The sequence below is a fragment of the Miniopterus natalensis genome, chromosome 7 (assembly GCF_054644295.1).
Source record: "Miniopterus natalensis isolate mMinNat1 chromosome 7, mMinNat1.hap1, whole genome shotgun sequence".
In the NCBI taxonomy this organism is placed as follows: domain Eukaryota; kingdom Metazoa; phylum Chordata; class Mammalia; order Chiroptera; family Miniopteridae; genus Miniopterus; species Miniopterus natalensis.
The window spans coordinates 499086-517724 of NC_142087.1; the positions used below are offsets into that span (position 1 = coordinate 499086).

The following is an 18639-nucleotide window of genomic DNA, read 5'->3' on the forward strand; positions in this document are numbered from 1 at the left end:
GGGACGCAGCAGCGCGTCAGCGCGGGGCCGGGCGGGAGGCGAGGCTGCCAGCTGCCGAGGCGCCCAACTGTTGTTTTGAAACGGCGGCGGGCAGCCAGGCGGCGGGGCTGTCCCCCGCCCTGCCTGCGCCCCTCCACCTGCCTCTCCCCCTCCCTCACGGTTCCCACCTCACGCCTGGCCGGTGTCTCCGGATGCGCTATCCGCCCCCATATCGCTCTCCCTCGCGTTCCCTTTCGACCCTCCGGACCGGCAGGTAGCTGGACGGACCCCTCAGGACCCCGCGCCGGGGGACTCGAAGGACCCCGTCGGCCTGGTCGCGCTGCGCCTGCGCCGTGCGGAGCTCTAGGCTCTGAGTTCGCGGACGGGTGCGGAGCTCGCGATTTTCGCCTTCCCGCCTCGTTCTCTGGCCCGCGCTTACCTCGGTCCTCCGATCTCAGTGCGACCATGTTTGTTCCCTGCGGAGAGTCGGTCTGCGACCTCGCGGGTTTCACCCTCCTGATGGTGAGTCCCCGCGTTTACGAGCTCTCCGCAGCCCGACTGAGGCTGCTGCCTCCCGGCCGGCGCCTGCAGAGCCGCCGCCCCAGTCGGGGTGTCACCGGCCGTGGCAGAGGGTACTTGTTTCTATTTGAGGTGTCCAGCCCGCGCTGAAAATGTGGCGGTGCACATCGAACCTTTGTTGGCGCTATCCCCAAGCCTGGTATCTGCGTCTACAGTTTGTAGTCTTTGTTAACTGCACATCGTAATGTGTTTGGATATTACAGATACGTTGTACGTATGTTGTGCGGGACATTGTCTTTACATTTTATCCTAGAAAAATCGTTTCTCAACTAGTTTTAGAGTCGTTTTTAAGCAAGTCATTGTCATTAACCGGAAAAACTACCGATGGGGGTTATAAAAGCAGCTTTGCCAGTAGCTAAGTCGGTTTTATCGCTGTTACAGTTGCCCATGCTCATTCATTGTTTCAGTACACATTCTGTTATGTGAAAATATTAGAATAAGACTAGGCCCTTGTCCTCAAGGAGTTTTACAGTCTAGTTGGAAATACGAAGATCAACAAAGGCAATAAATGCTGGGACAGAAGTTTTTAAAAGCTATAGAAAGGCCCAAGGATTTATTGGGAGGGGGCGGGACACAAGGACCTGTTAAGAAAAGCTTCATATGTGGAAACTGGGAAGGAAGGAAGCGGGGGAGGAAGGTAGAAACCCCAATTAAACTCATAGCTGCAGAGAACTAGAACTCACTGATGGAGCGGTGGGTGGAGTGGAGGGGTGGTTGAGTGAAATGGGTGAAAGTAGTCAGAAGGTACAAACTTCAGTTAGAAGGTAAGTCCTTGGGGGTGCGATGCACAGCATGGTAACTATAGTTAACAATACTGTATTCTACATTTGAAAGTTGCTAAGAAGAGAGTAAATATTTTAAGTTCTCATCACAAGGGAAAAAATTGTAACTGTGGTTATGGATCTTAAAACAACATATTTGGTAATAATTTTACAATATATAGGGGTAGGCAAAAGTAGGTTTACAGTGGTGAGTAGGGAAACTGTTTATTCTTGTATTATTTGTTATTGTATTATTTATTTGTATTACAACTGTAACCCTACTTTTGCCCACCTTGTATACATATATCAATCATGTTGTATATCTAAAATTGATACAGTGTTATGTGTCAATTAAAAAAGAATGATGGTGCCTGGCCAGGGGGCCCAGTGTTGGGCATCGACCTATGATCCAGGAGATCGTGGCTCACTCCTTGTCAGGGCACATGCCGGGGTTGTGGGGTCTATCCCTGGTAGGGAATGTGCCAGGGAGGCAGCCAATCAGTGACTCTCGTCACTGATGTTTCTCTCTCTCTCCCCCTCTCCCTTCCTCTCTCTGAAATCAATAAAGATATAAATATATTTTTAAAAGAATGTAATAGAAAACTTTTAGGCAATTTTCATTATGCATGCAAGAAATATCAATGCTAAAATTAGCGTGTGATAGTGTTCTGAGGAAGGAAATTTTACATAATTTCAAAGCAACTCCCTGAAAAATACTTGTTAAACACAAAAGGGAAAAAGTATCTTTGCAGGAAATACCTGGGGGAGGGGGGTAAAAGAAAAGCTTTATAGAGAAAATAATGTCTAAGAGATTATTGGTGATAACTTGACAAACTTCCCAGTGGAGTGGTGAAGATGGAAGTCATATTAGAGTGGGTTACATAAATGGGAGAAAAGGTGGAGATGTAGATATCTATGTATTTTGTTCATTAATTTAGAAATAAAGTTCCTGTTGATGCTTTAGTGAACAACTGTGGGAAATTGGGACTGTGGAGGGACACCCTAGAAGCGAGGTAGTGTCTAGGGGCATATATGGGACCAAAGGATGGTTATTTAGAATGAAAGATATTAGACCATGTGTATATGCCCATGGGAAGAATCCAGTAGTGAGGAAAGGATGGATCATACAGGAAGAGTGAGGGTCTAACCAAACTAGCAGAATCTTTGAGAAGAGGAAAGGGAATTACAGGAGATAACCAGGGAATTAATAGATGAAAGCAATGAAAAGTGGGAGACCACTCTGAAGGACCCCAAAATATATGACAAAGTAAAAAAAAATAAAATCAATGAAAATTAGTCATGTGTTATGTGTGGTTGGTAAAAGAAAGGGAAGTTTCCTGATTTTAGTAATTGGCTCAATAATTGTTGCTCTTTTCTGAAATACAAAATATGGGGACAAGTTTGGGCAAAAGTTTAATATTGTACATATTGAATGTGAGTTACCTGTGACATAACCATGGGGAAGTATCTGTTAGGCTCTGGAGTTCAGATAAGTGTTCTGGGCTATAGCGAGAGATTTGGCAGTTGAACTATTAGTCATGGGGATAAGTGTGTGTCCGGCGGAGAGGGGTTAATGTGAAAATGAGCTCACTCCAACCTCTAGGCACTAACAAAGCAAATAGAATACCCAAGGGCACTTTTGTTCATACCTCAGCCTTTACACTTGCTTTCCCACTACCTGAAATATTCTTTCCCTGTCTGCGCTGCTCTCTTTCTAACCTCTTTCAGGTCTATGGTTTCTTGTCACCTAAAGTGATTCTTTCCTTGACCAACCTGTTTAAAATTGTAGCCAAATAAATATACACACACTCACAGTCAATTTTTGTTGATAGCACTGTATATTTTACTATTTATTTTATTGCAGGTAAATTGCTCTCTCACTACAATGGAAGCTCCACCAGGGCAGGAACTTTTGTTGATTTGTTTTACTGCATTCCCACTGCCTAGAATAATGATTGACAACAGGTGTTCCGTAAGGGTTAACTCAATAGTCTCAAAGGTGGAGGAGGCCCCCTGCTAACACCTCACTTGCAATTAATGAAAGAATCCATATGTAGCAATGATATACCTGAGCATAAACATTCAGTACTAGTGCTGTGATTATTGTCTTCTGTCTAATGTTGATGCCTTAATGAATTTTTTTTTTTAACTTCAGCCAGCAGTATCTGTTGGAAATGTTGGCCAGCTTGCAATAGATCTGATTATTTCTACACTGAATATGTGTAAGATTGGTTACTTCTATACTGATTGTCTTGTACCAATGGTTGGAAACAATCCATATGCAACATCAAAAGAAAATTCATCAGAACTCAGTATAAATGCTGAAGGTATGTAAGATTTCGGCATATTTTATTCTATTACAAGGTAGAGTTGTTTTAAATTAAAATAGACTCTACAGACACTGTTTTGTAGCACATGTTTTTCTTGATGTCAGCGTTGTGCAGAATGGACTACCCAGTCACGTTGTCCTATTCTCTTATATCCTGGTTTTAGTTCTTAGCCTTTTCTAAATGGCAACTCCTATGAGAGATGTACTTGTGTCCTTGGATAGAATTTGAGATTTCTGTTTTTTTAACCTGGGTTTTTTATTGTTTTTTTCCTTTTATCAGTTTTATTTTCTGTTCTTACTGACATGTGTAAGCATCAGTAATACCAGGAGAGGAGAAAAGAGTATTCTACTGGGCTCAGTCCTCAGTATGTTTAGTATATGCTATCTCATCTAAGCCTCAGTCATCCTCTCACATTATTATAGAATTCATAATAATATGGTATCAATATGGTTCGGAAAGATTGAGTTGCCTAATACTGCTAGTAGATGTAGGCCTTTCCCATGCCATAAATCTCCGTAATTTCTCATTGGACTATCAGGTTTAATCAGGGAACACAGTTTATATTGCACTGACCACTGTTTGTTTATAATGGGGAACTGCAGTGGGTGAGGAAGGGAAAAGCTGTTGATCATGAAGTACAGGAGCATCCAGTTACTTTGTTTGATGACTAGTTCCTCTGTTGGCCTCTCAGTCCTCTTTTACCATTTTAAGGTCAAAGTCAAGATGTGATAGAAGACCATGAAAGACCGGTGGTGGATTGAAAAACAAATGAAAAAGCATTTTGGTTTTTGTCAGTCTTACTGCTCATATCATTAGCTTGTGATAATGAAAAACACTTTAAAAAAATAATCTTAATACTGAAATTCCTGCAGGAAAGATGGAATTTCAGTTATTGTCTGAAAGGATAAAAGACTATAAATGTTAGAACTAGAATTTTTATACTTCCACTGATGATAACAACTATCATTCTTTTTTTTTTTAATTATTCAAAATACTACAAATGTCCCCCTTTTTCCCTATAGACCACTTTCATCCCACACCCACTCCCCCCCCCCCCAGGCCTTCACCACACTATTGTCCATGGCCATGGGTTATGCATATATGCATGTAACTCTTTGGTTAATCTCTCCCCACCCACCCATCCCTACCTTCCCTCTCAAATTCGTGAGTCTGATCCATGCTTCTGTGTCACTGAATCTATTTTGTTCAGTTTATTAAGTTCTTGAGATTCCACATATAAGTGAGATCATGTGATGTTTGTCTTTCTCTGCCTGGCTTATTTCACTTAGCATAAGATTCTGCAGGTCCATCCATACTGTCCCAAGGGGTAGGAGATCCTTCTTCTTTATAGCTGTACAGTATTCCATGGTATAAATGTCCCACAGCTTTTTTATCCACTCATTTACTGATGGGCACTTGGGCTGTTTCCAGATCTTAGCTATTGTAAATTGTGCTGCTATGAACATAAGGGTGCATATATTCTTTCTGATTAGTGTTTCAGGATTCCTAGGATACATTCCCAGAAGTGGGATCACTGGGTCAAAAGGAAGTTCCATTTTTAATTTTTTGAGGAACTTCCATACTGTTTTCCATAGTGGCTGCACTGGTCTGCATTCCCACCAGCAGTGTACCAGGATTCCCCTTTCTCCACACCCTCGCCAGCGCATGTCATTTGTTGAACAGTGTGCATGTACATGTGTTAACTCATTTAATCCTCTCAATTATTCCATAGGTAGTTTTATAGATGAGGAAACCATTGCACAGAGAAATTAAAGTCACATGATTAATGACTGGTGTAGCTGAACTTATCAGGGCACTCTGGTCCCTGAGACCTGATTCAGGCACCATACCACCCTGCTAATGCACCTTCATTCCAGTGGCGGACCCACTGGTTTTCCATTGACACAAACTGGCAGCAAGTCAATTGGATATAGTTCTTTAATCACTTTATTTTCTTTAAGATGAGGTATTTTGAAATAAATTATAGACATTATGACATTTCACCCCCAAATATATAAGTATGCATCTCTTGTCTTCTAAAAACATTTTCTTACATAGCTAAATACCATCACATTTAACAAAATTAGCAATAGCAGTTTCTTAACTTTCTATACCCTATCTATATTCAAATTGGCCCACTTTACCCCGAAATGTTCTTTAAAGTTAGTTTGCCCAAACTAGGACCCAAATTACATCTGATTGTTGTACCTTTGAAAACTCTTTTATTCTAGAGTAGTCTTTTTTCCCCTTCTTCATGAAACTGATTTATTGAAGGAAAAACTGGACTCACTGTCCTTATAGAATGTCCTATCTACATTTATCTTATTACTCCTTTGTGATGTCACCTGGCCTTTTCCTCTAGTCTCTGTGTTTTCTGTTACTGGGGTTAGGTCTAAAGGCTTGGTTAGATAAAAGCAAAATATTTTTGGACAGAATACATGAAAGGTGATGTTGCTTTCATATTGCATCAGAAGGAAAACGGGGGGAAAAGAAGGAAAACAGGATCTTCTCAAAAAAGATTTGCATGACACACTGATGGAGAACTTTAGTTTTGTTATATGGAAGGTAGCATATCTTACATCTTAAAGTTTAGCCTGCAAACTCCCTGTAGATACACCTCTTCCCAGTAGGTTTGTTGCATTGCACTATATATGTACATCAGAGAAAAATTAGAGGCCTGAGTGGCCTATGCCTTAATCCCCTTTCCCTAAATTTATGCCCTTTTCCCTAATTTCTGAACTTCCTGCTTTAGCTGCCTTTGCCCTGAACATACCTAATGGTTACTAGACTTGCTGATTCAAGTCCCCGATCACACCACACCAGTCCAATGACACAATCCCCAAAAGACCTGTAACAGAAGAGACATGATCCACCAAAGGATTTGCCCAAGTCTAGGGTTATTCTTAATCTTTTTTATAGTGAGTAAAAGCTTACCTCTTAGCATAATCATATATCCTTGGAGACTATATTTTGTCTTTGGTTCATATCAGAGCTTTTCATTCATAGAGGTGAAGTTGACAGGGACATTTTAGGCGTTCAGTGAAGATGACCCTTTGTAGAATCTGTTGGAAGTTATGCATCCTTTTCCCAGAAAAGCTCACACATTGACTCACAGAAAATTTTGCAGGTTATTTCAGGACTTTCAAAACTCATAAAAAACACAAATGTACTTACTCCAGGGATTTTGTTACATGGCCAAAACAATCTTCATTTTATTCTGTTAACCCAATGAGTGTTGCTGTTCTCTAAAGAGAAGGAAGAATATCAGAAACTGAAAACATTCTTAAGAATTATTTTATTTGTGGTAATGCCAGAAATTTCTAGAGGAATGCTTCTTTGGGTGTTTTGTTGTTTTAATTTTAGAGAGAAAGTAAGGGAGAAGGGGTGGGGGAGAAACAGAAACATCATCTATGTGAAAAAGAAACATCGATCGGTTGCCTCTGGAACACTCCCTGACTGGTGATCGAACCCACAACCTGGGTATGTGCCCTGACCGGGAATCGAACCTACAACCCTTCGGTACACGGGACAGCGCTCCAAATGAGCCTCACCTGCCAGGGCTACTTCTTTGGTTTGATAATCAAAGTCAGAAGAAAAATAATTTTGATATTTTCTTACAGTTAAGCTTTTAGAAATAAATGTATTCTATAGAATAAAACCCATAGGTGCATTTTAAGCTACTTCTAAAATGCTTTACTTTAACCAAGTGTTAGAGTGCATTTCTTCTATATTTTAATTATTGAAAATGTGTAGACATGAAAGTTCTTACAATTCAATTTTAATATTTTTATTTTTTTAATTTTATTTTTCAATTACAGTTTATATTCAATATTACTTGGTATTAATTTCAGGTATACAGCATAGTGGTTAGTCAATCATAAACTTTACAAAGTGGTTCCCCCAATATTTCAAGTACCTACCTGGCACTATACACAGTTATTACAGTTTTATAGACTATATTCCCTAGGCTGTACTTTACATTCCTGGTACTGTTTTGTGACAACCAATCTGTAGTTCTTAATCCCTTCACTTTTTTCACCCAGCCCCCAGACCCTTCTCCTCTCTGGCAACTGTCAATCTATTCTCTGTACCTATGAGTCTGTTTCTGTTTTGTTTGTTTATTTTGCTCTTTAGAGTCCACTTATAAATGAAATCATATGGTATTTGTCCTTCTCTGTCTGACTTACTCCACTTAACATAATACTTTGCGTCCATCCGTGCTGTCACAAATGGTATGATTTTATTTTTTTTATTCCTGAGTAATATTCCATTGTGTATATGTACCACAACTTTTTTATCCCTTTGTCCATTGATGGGCACTTGGGTGGCTAATAATTTTATTTCTATAACTCCTTCATTTCAACTCTTGTTTGATTTCATTCTCTTCTTGTCTTTACAGTATATTCATTGCCTTCAAAGAAGCTAGTGGTTCTTCAGTTAAGATCCATTTTTATTAAGGTATGTTATATTTGCCTTTTAAAATTTATTTTAGTAAAATATAATGAGAAAATACTAAGTATCATTAAGAATTAAGAGTCAAAAGTCATTCCTGATCTTTTTACTGTATGTACAGTTAAGAAAGGCCTGAATCTGTAGTGAAAATCTCATAAAATTTCAGAGGTGCTACCATTATTTTATGATTATATTGAAAGGAATTGGGACATGTAGCCTGGGTCTTACATATTCCCGATTCAGGTAGCATTTAATGAAAAAATTTAAGCATGTGAATATAGGTTTATTTTATATGTATTAAGTTTCAACCAGTGTCATCTATGTATAAATTATGTATATATCAAAATGTGTTCTGCATCCAGCTGCTACCACTGTAGTCCAAACCACTGTCATCTCTCACACCCCTTATTCTATTCTTGCACCACCCACTTCCCACAAACACTTAATAGTCTCTTTGCAAACAGCACCGTCAATAATCCGTTAAGCCTAAATCAAATCACATCACTTCTGTCTTCAAGAAGCCTTTTAAATGGCTTCCTATCTTACTCAGACTGAATTCACAGCCCTTACCATGGTCTATCAGGCCCTGAGTTTGCATTGATATGGTAGCCACTGGCCACATGTAGCTGTTTAAATTTTGATTCATTAATTAAAAGTGAATAAAATTAAAAATTTAGTTTCTCCATCATTCTAGCCACATTTCAAGTTCCCCATAGCCACATGTGGCAAGCATTTGCCATAAAGAGCAGTTCCATTACTGCAGAGTTTTGTTGGCCAGCTGCTGTACCTAATCTAATCTCCATTCATTCCCCTGTGCTCTTTGCCTGTTTCCCCCTTTTGCTCACCCTGCCTGCTTCAGCCACACTGGCCTCCCTGTATTGTTCAGACAGATTGAGCTCATTCCTGTCTCAGCGTCTTTACACTAATTTCTGTGCCTGAATACTTTTCCCCTCGATACCTAAAAACGGCTCACTTCCTTTAGTCTTTGCTTAAATGTTACCTCATCAGAAAGGCCTTCCCTGACCACCGGTTCTATCTTATCCTGTGCTGGTTTTCTTCACAACTCATCACCACCCGGCATGTCATATATATGTTTATTATCTAATTCTAATGGAAAGTAAGTTTCCTGAGAGAAGTGATGATGTGTCATTCACTGTCAATATCCCCAGCTTCTAAAATAGTGCTTTGCATGTGGAGAAGCTCTCAATAAATGTTGAGTGGATTAAGGTACCATCTGTTTAGGAGGTCAGAAATTTATCAACCTTCTAGAGGCCCTCCCCCGTGCCCCATCCTAGTTGTTATATTATTACATGAATGGACTCTTACTGTGTGTACTTCTTTGTGTCTAGTTTCCTTTACCCAGCATTCTATTTGTGAGGTTCATTTATGTTGTTGCAAGTAGAGGTAGTTTGTTTATTCTCACCTCTATGTAGGATTCTGCTATGTAAATAAATCATAATTTATTCATTGTACTGTTAATGGAGCGTTTGATATTTTCTAGTTTCAGGCTATCATGAATAGCATTATGATTGTTTTAATATTTATACCAGAGTCACTCATTTTCTTTAATTAACAATATCATACTCAAAGTTTTGCAGTAAGAGTTGCTAACATTTTTACATTTTGTCACATGGATTTTTGGTTCACTTTTTTGTTCACACTAACATCAGTTAAGTTCAAGAATTAAGATAGTTCAAACACTTTCAATGAAATTTTTGGTATATGTAAAGAGTGACTTCAAAGCAGCAAACATTGAGCATTGATACTTTGCATCAATACTGTTCTGAGTACTCTATATATGTATTACTCTACTTAATCCTCATAATAATTGTATGAGGCAGGTACTAACATTATCCTCATTTTACAAATGTGAGAACTGAAACACAGAAAGATAAAGCAGTTTGGCTGAGACATACCGTGTTTAGGAAGCGGAGCCGGCATTCTGGACCAGGCAGCCTGTCCAGAGTCTGCCTCTCTTAACCAGTATTCTACCCAGGACTCCTGTTTTTGAAGATTAGCCATTTCTTATCTGCATTCTGAATTTTATTGAATAATTATTAACAGTCTGTGAAGAGTTTCCATAAAGTAAGTTCTCCCCCTCATAATTTTATAACCTACATTCCACATTAACCAAGACGTTAGTATCTTGCCACACTTGCTTGATTCTCTCTCTATGCATGTGCATGCATTGTTTTCTTTTGTCAAACAATCCAAAAATAGGCCAGCAACGTCATATTTCACACCCAAAATACTTGAGTATATATATCTTTCCAGAACAAGGACATTATTCTTCACAACCTCAACACCATTACCACACCTAAGAAAATGAGCACTTAATGAATTTTTCAGTAGTATCATCCAGCATATTCAAATTTCCCTAATTGTCTCCAAAATGTCCTTCAATTCTGGATCCATTCAGGGGTCATATTTTGCACATGGGCGTTACATCTTTTTAGTTGGTATCCTTCAGTGTAGAACTGGCTCCCCTCCTCTTTCAGGTCTTTACAATATTGACTCTTTTGAGAAAGCAAGACCAGATATTGGGCATTCTGAATTCACCTAATTGTTTCTTCATGATCAGATTCAGGTCAGAAATTTCTGGCAAGAACACCTCATAGATGACCATGTGGTAGTTTTTAAGTAATAATGGATTACTTAATTAGAGTACTGGGAAATTTTCCTTTGTCAGTCAAAATGGAATTTCTTAAAAATCTAGATTCCTCACAGTTTATTTCTAAATTGTAAAGATGTAATAGATAATTCATTGCTCTTCATTTTTCACCTTCAGTTTTAGGACAGTAAGTGGATCTAAAAATAATTCTAATTTTAGTATATTTAAATTATATTAACATCACAGAATTGATGAAATATTATATAGAATACTCTTATTATACTCTAAGATCTGATTTTAGATTTTCTTTTTTTCCCAATGTATACAAAGTATAAATCAAAGCCATTCTGTGAAAAGCTGCTTTCCTGGGTGAAAAGTAGTAACTGTGCCAGAGTTATTGTTCTTTCAAGCAGTCATTCATATCACTGTAATGATCTACAGCTTCGCAGGTATGTTTTTGCCTTTGAAAAAATATTTTATGATTATGCATTACTATGATGATTTATCTATTTAAAAGTTAAAATAAGTTTTACAAGCCATGTATATCCTTACCTCTCCTCCCTGAAATTTAGAAAGAAGATGGTAAAAGAAATTCAAGAGATAGGAGGGAGCACAGTTAGGTAGACCCTTTTAATTCTGTAATTGGGGCACAAGGAAAGCTTTGGTGTAAAGACAGATGGTTCTGGAGCTGTGCTTTGATTGTGTGGTATTGTGCATGGCAACCTCACAGAGCTCAGCTATGAAGAGAAAGAGGAGAAAGGGTACCTAGATTTATTGGTTGATAATTTTTGAAAAATTGGATTGATATTTGCAGAAATTCAGTTGCCTTTAAGTATAGCTTCTAGGCATGTCAAATTGAAATATTAAGTATAAGACAAAGTATCCAAGAGATAGCAGTATAATCTGTTTCATTGCATTATCATTTTTGCACCTATAAAATCATAATGAAAATATCAGCCAAGAGTAAGGTTTCAAAACTGTAACTAATTTCTAGGAATCTCAATAGGCCTCATGGCCAGAAGGGAGTATAGCTGTGGGAAATAGAGATATCTTCATGATGGTCTTGCCTTAGTTTAAGTTTCCCTATCTCTTTACCATCTCTCTGTAAATAACGAATCAGAGCAATATTTTTTACATGTTATTCTTCCATAAATTGCTAAAACTTAGGTTTGTCTTGTGCAATAGAATAGAGAACAAGGTAATTTTTGCTAAAAACTGATTTTTGCTTTGATGTTTATATTTGTGAGTTTTTAGGAAGTTAATTATGTAATTGTTTCTAGTTCTCCCTTTAGGTACCTACTTACACCTTCCCTGCAAAAAAGTGTACAAAATAAAATAAACAGCCTTCACTGGGAAGAAATGGAAAAAAGCCCATGCATTCCTGAAATAAGCGATTCTGAGTTTTGCATCCGTATACCTGGAGGAGGTATCACAAAAACACTCTATGATGAAGGGTGAGGTTGTTTGCCTCTTTGTTCATTCATTCCCTACCTTATTTTAAAATGAAAGTAAGATAATAGGGAGAATGTGTTGGATTACTTATTGGAACTTTGAAAATATATTTATAAAATAGAAATTACATTCAGGGGAAAGACTGAAATTTGGTTATAAGAGAATAGGTTCCTGAAAAGCCTTATTTAATACTTTATTATGTGTGGCATGTTAGGAATTCTGGAACTTGTTATGCAACCTCTATAATCTTTTTTTAATTGTGGTAAAATATAAATAACATTAACCATTTTAAGTGTATAATTAAGTGGTATTAAATACATTCACAGTGTGTATACCCATCACCACTTTCAGAACACTGTCATCATTTTAAATAGAAAATCTGGCCCTAGCCGGTTTTGCTCAGTGTTTAGAGTGTTGGCCTGTGCACTGAAGGGTCGAGAGCTCAATTCCTGGCCAAGGGCACAAACCTCGGTTACCGGTTCGCCCCCTGCCCCCAGTCAGGGCACATACCAGAGGCAACCAGTAGATGTGTCTTTCTCATATTGATGTTTCCGTCTCTCTCCCCTCCTTCCCCTCTATGCCTCCATCTCCCCTCTCCCACTCTCCCTTCTACACTCTCTGAAAAGCAATGGAAAAAATATCCTCAGGTGAAGATTAACAAAAAAACAACAAAAAGTCATTTCCGGCCCTGGCCGATGTGGCTCAGTTGGTTGGAGCATCATCTGTACACTAGAAAGTTGTGGGTTCGATTTCCGGTCAGGGCACAAGCCTAAGTTGTGGGTTCAATCACCGGCTTGGGTGTATATGGGAGGCAACTGATCGAAGTTTCTCTCACATCGATGTCTCTCTCTCTCCCACCCCTCTCTAAAATCAATGAAAATGTACTGGATGAAGGTTAATCCAGGTACTCTGTCCTTGTTCCCATTATTCCAAACTGATTCATTAATGAAATGGATATAATTATAAGTTTCTCAAGGATTGTTGTAAGGATTAAATCATAAAATATGCAGACGCTGCTTAGCACCTAATAATCACTCAATAAACGCAAGAAGTAATAGTAAAGGGTCTTTTCCCCTTTATTCCACAGTTTTCTTTTTTTTTTTTTTCAATCCTCATCCGAGGTTTTTTTTTTCCATTGCTTTTCAGGGTGGGGTGGGGAAGAACATTGATGTGAGAGAGACACATTTATTGGTCGCCTCCTGCTCAAGCACTGACCAGGGCCAGGGATTGAGCCTGCAACGGAGGCACATGCCCTTGGCCAGAACCAAACCTGGGACCCTTCAGTCCACGGGCTGATGCCCTCACCACTGAACCAAACTGGCTACGAATTTCAGTTTTCAAGTAATGAGGTATTAGAATCTTTCAGTCTGTTTGCTATGGTGCTTCTGAAAATAGCTGTTTCTACAGTAGGTTTTGGGAGTAGATCAGAACATATTTCATGTTCTATAACCAAGTATAGAGGGGTGGTTTTTCATGTAGCCTTGGTGTAAAGCACAAACTCGCATATGCCTAGGTGTGCATTACATGGGTCCTAGTTCTGTCCCCACAAACAGAAGAATGTATCTGGGGCAAAGGGAGATAAATAAGTGATCTCATGATGGGTCATCTTCTCCTTGTGCAAAACCTGGAAGATTAGCTTAGCTATAAACACAGGCACACTGGAATCAGCGTCTTGTATCAGTAGAATACTTAATTTTTTTTTTAATTTGTTGTAGCTGTTCTAAAGAAATCCCAATGGCTGTTCTGCTGAAATTTGTTTCAGAAGGAGACAATATCCCAGATGCATTAGGTCTTGTTGAGTATCTTAATGAATGGCTTCACATAATCAAACCACATGTAAGTTTTGCTACAGCTTAAACCTGTGATTTCTCTGGTTATGTATTCATAAACTTGTATTTTATATGCTATATAAGTAGACCAAATAAGTAAAAGTTTATGTTGAATATAATCATATCTCTACATAAAATTTATTTTTGCTGAACTTTTGAAAGGAGGGCAGTTAACCAACCTGCTGTCTACAGTTGTTTCATTAAGGCTGATTTTCCAAAAGTATATCTTAAGTACCTCATTGTATTCATTTTTCATGTTGCATTTATTCCAGACAGCTTCTTACAAGAATAAATAAGTTCTTTTTGGAATTCAGGATTTTTGGTTTTTTTAGGAAGCAAAAGGTATTACTATGTGAGCACTGCAGTAGCTATTGAATATGCATTATAATTATTTTTCTCTATTATGAAATAAGAACATCACACCTAGGAAAATCAGTTAGCCTTTAGGCATAACAGAAGTGCCATAAGGCTGTTTTGTATGGTAGATAACTGTCTTTTTAACTTATGCTTTTGCTAAGAACAGATTGATACACTCACATAGTACTGTTTTTTTTTTTTTAAATGCCTATTCCTTTTGAATTTGATTTACTTGATAGAATCTATCCACAACCTTTCTGGCATATCTTGATGATTCGAAACTTGAGAACATTTATCTTAAGTTGACATAAAGACATAGAAACGTATTACTTTGTTTTTGCTTACAATAAGATCCAGCTAAAAGTGTCAAAACCAAAAGGAACCAAAAAACTAGAGAAGGGGGAGTTTTGTAATACTTACATGTTAAAAGGCCATTTGCTGGTAAAGATGAAGAATTAAAATATTTTTTTCTTCAGTTACAGTGTGATGGCCCCACAACATCTGCCTTGCCATGGAAAATGCCAAGTTCTTGGAGATTACTCTTTGGCAGTGGTCTTCCCCCTGCGCTTTTTTGATCTGTTTTCAGTTTTATACCTGTGTTCCAAGACACTTGTTACCAACACAACTATTAAACAACTGTATAAAAAGCTGTATTATTTAATGTATTAGAAAATAAATTTTTGCTTTTTACAGAAAAAATGGATTAGCAAAAGATTGGTTTTGCTATACTTTTCATCATATGCAACAAATGTAAATTTTGTACAATAAAATATTTCCTAAGTAATTTCATGAAATGTGTCTTAGTCTTTTAAACTCAGACTTCTGTATTAGTTTCCTGTTTGTGCTGTAACAAATTACCACAAACTTAGTGGCTTAAAACAACCCAAATTACAATTCATTACAATTCTGGAAGTCAGAAGTCCAAAAATAGGTCTTACTGTACTAAAAGTGTTAGCAGGTCTCCCCTGGCCGGTTTGACCCTGGTTAGAGCTTCGGCCCGTGGACTGAAGGGTCTAGGGTTCAGTTACAGCCAAGGGCATGTACCTCACTTGCAGGCTGGATCCCCGAGTGCAGGAGGCAACCGGCCCATGTCTCTCTCTCTCTCCCAGTCTCTGAAAAGCAATGGAAAAAATATCCTCAGGTGTTAGCAGGTCTGTGTTTCCTACGGAGGCTCCAGGGGAGAATCATTTCCTCCCCGTTCCAGCTTATAGAAGCTGCATTCATTGGCTCGTGTCCCCTTTCTGCCTCTTTTACTTAGTATCATTGTGATCACATTGGGCACAATACGATAATCTAGAATAATTTCCCCATCTCAAAAGAATTTTAATAAAAAAGAAATAATAAAAATAGTTTTCATTTTTAAGTGTTTACTACATACCAGTCACTTTTTACACATGATGTTACATACCTGCTATTTGGCTGTTAAACCTCTGCATTGGCTTTCTCATCTGTAAAACAAGGGCTTATAATGCTAAGGGATACACCCTACTCCGTAGTACTTAGTAAATGATTTATTTGTGATACATCAATCATTCTGGGTTCTATAGACTTTGTTTCCCTTGGTAAAATTTTAAGGGGAGGTAACATCAACCAGATGGTGGGATAGGAAGTCCCAGCCCTCATTCCCCACACATACACCTTATCAATATATAGACCAGAATGCCTTTATGAGAAATCCAGAAACCAGTTAAAAAGTTGTATTTTCCCAAGGGAGCACAGAGTTGAGAACAGCTGCAATGAAATGGGTAAGAGCTATTTCATTTTACTCACAATTGCCCCTCCCCCAAGTACAAATACCAGCATGATTGGGCGAAAACCACCAGCTCATGGCTTGAGGTGGGGGGAGCAGAAAAGAATGGAATGGAATTCAATATTCCAGCTTTTTAGAAGGCTCCTGGCTGTCTTGACTGACTTGGAGTGCCGACAAAACTGGCATATATTAGACATCTGAGGGCCACTGAAAGCAAGGGAGAGCGGAAATGTCTGCCTGCAGTGCCACAGGCCAGCGCAGCTCTGCACAGTCAGGAGAAGGCACCCAACTTGGAGCTCCAACAGGAGGGAAAGAAGAAGAAAATGTGAGTTCAACATTCCAGCTACTCAGAGCTTTGGCCGAGGTGCTGGTATCTCACCTCACTTGGTGCTGACAGGGAGCCAGCATACTTTGGATGCCTGGAAATCACTGAGAACAAAGGAGAAAGTGACTCCTGGCTGCAGCACTGGAGAACCAACCAGTCCCACAGAGTTTCAGGGAACCCCAGGACCTCCAGCTAGGCTTTGGTGAAGGTCTTCCCTGTAAGAAGACTGGTAGAGGGAGCTTTTTTATCAATGGGTAAAACAGCAAAACAATCACAAGGCACAAGAAGAGACAGAAACATAGCTCAATTAAAGAAACAAATCTCCAGAAACCAATCCCAAGGAAATGGAGATCTATAAATTACATGACAAAAAAATTGTCTTATTCAACACATTGATTTACATGAGAGCACAGGCGATTAAATGAAATCAGAACAACAATGTATGAACAAAATAAGAATATCAACAAAGAGAAGCTATATTTTAAAATACAGAAATTCTGAAACTAAATACAGTAACTGAATTGAAAAGTTCGTTAGAGGGGCTTAACAGCAGACTTGATCAAACAGAAGAATCAGCAATTCTAATTGAAATTACCAAGTCAGCCTTAGCTGGTTTGGCTCTGTGGTTAGAGGATCTGCCCTCGGACTGAACGGTCTTGGGTTCGATTCCGGCCAAGGGCACATGCTTCGGTTGTGAGCTCAATTCTCAGCCCTGGTCAGGGCATATGTATGTGGGAGGCAACCAATGGATGTGTCTCTCACACCCATGTTTCTCTCTCTCCCACTGTCTCTGAAAAGCAATGGGAAAAAAAATCCTAGAAAATAGTTTTGGTGAGGATTCAGAGAAATTGGAATACTCTTGCAATGGGGCTTTATTATTTTTTAAATATATCTTTATTGATTTCAGAGAGAGGAAAGGAGAGGGAGAGAGAGAGAGAAACATCAATAATGAGAGAGTCACTGATCAAGCCTTCAACCCGGGCATGTGCCCTGACTGGGAATCGAACCCCGATCGCCTGGATCTCAGGTCGACGCTCTACCCCTGAGCCACGCCCAGCCGGGCGCAATGGGACTTTAAAGTGGTGCAGCCACTATGGAAAATAGTATGGGTTTTCCTAAAAATATTAAAGAGAACCATTGTATGATCCAGCAATTTCATTTCTGAGTACCTATCTAAAAGAATTGCAAACAGGATCTCATAGATATTTGCATACCCATGTTTATACAACATTACTCACGATAGCCAAGATGTTGAAGCAACCTATCAATAGATGGATGAATGAATTTGGAAAATACAATCTATAGATACACTGGAATATTATTCAGCCTTAAAAAAGAAGGAAATCCTGTCATAAGGCTCCAACCAACTGAGCCACTCAGCCAGGTTGCACAGTATTTTTTTTTTTATTAATATGTTTTTATTGACTTTAGAGAGAGAGGAAGGGAGAGGGAGAGAGAAACATGGATGGGCATCCTCCTGCACACCCCCTCCTGGCGATCGAGCCTGCAGCCTGGGCATGTGCCCTGGTTGGGAGTTGAACTGGCAACCTTGGGGCATGGGATGATGCTCAACCAACTGAGCCACACTGGCCAGGGCTCTTGTTTAAAAATGTTTTAAATTATATAAGTGATGAATCTGTTACCACCATAAAAAATGCAAAGAATACAGACATCAAATGCTCTGTCAGCTCTTCCTTCCTGCCATGTCCCTTCTCCCCACAGAGACCACCATCCAGATTTGTCCTGTGTCCCCAGTTGCTGTGCATTCCATTAGCAAGGAATCAGCATGTCTAGCTTTCTATTAAAACATCCGGTAGAGGGAGCTGTTGGACTATTTTTCTCTTGATATGTCAGTTATACTTTTTTCTTTATAAAACTCTAAGTGTCTTGGATGTCATTTACACAATGCACAATGGTGTATCGATTTATAAATATAGTAGTTCTACTGACTAGCTTCTAATCTAAATAAAAATTCAAAATCTTATTTTCTTCCTTCCTACAATCTCAATTTGGGAGGAGGAAAAATGTGTATATGTAGCAAAAAGATACCAAAATGTTAGCAATTACTTATGGGTAAATTTTTATGTTCTCCTGTTTGTTTGCCTGCAAGACTAAATTTTCTCCAGTTAACATATTGTTCTTTTGAAGTAAGAGGAAGAAGTGTTTTATTTCAGAATACTTTGCTTCAGAGCAGTTTGGTGCCTGAGACATAGG

General features: G+C 38.8%; 1 protein-coding gene across 1 annotated transcript; it reads left to right on the top strand.

Annotated features, from left to right (window-relative positions):
- The first annotated feature begins 319 nt into the window (after nt 1–319).
- Nucleotides 320–15134, top strand: PSMG2 (proteasome assembly chaperone 2). The gene is made up of 7 exons (XM_016197289.2): nt 320–501; nt 3475–3646; nt 8049–8107; nt 11043–11161; nt 11993–12166; nt 13880–14000; nt 14827–15134. Exons 1-7 carry the CDS (start codon nt 445–447, stop codon nt 14923–14925), a joined length of 801 nt encoding a protein of 266 aa, XP_016052775.2. The 5' UTR covers nt 320–444; the 3' UTR covers nt 14926–15134.
- The last annotated feature ends 3505 nt before the right edge of the window (nt 15135–18639 follow it).

Bases quoted from the DNA above. Each gene is read 5' to 3' on its own strand.
- PSMG2 (XM_016197289.2), top strand. From the start codon at position 445: ATGTTTGTTCCCTGCGGAGAGTCGGTCTGCGACCTCGCGGGTTTCACC. The intron at 502-3,474 runs GTGAGTCCCCGC...TTTTAACTTCAG, and splicing joins CGGGTTTCACCCTCCTGATG to CCAGCAGTATCTGTTGGAAA. The intron at 3,647-8,048 runs GTATGTAAGATT...TTGTCTTTACAG, and splicing joins ACTCAGTATAAATGCTGAAG to TATATTCATTGCCTTCAAAG.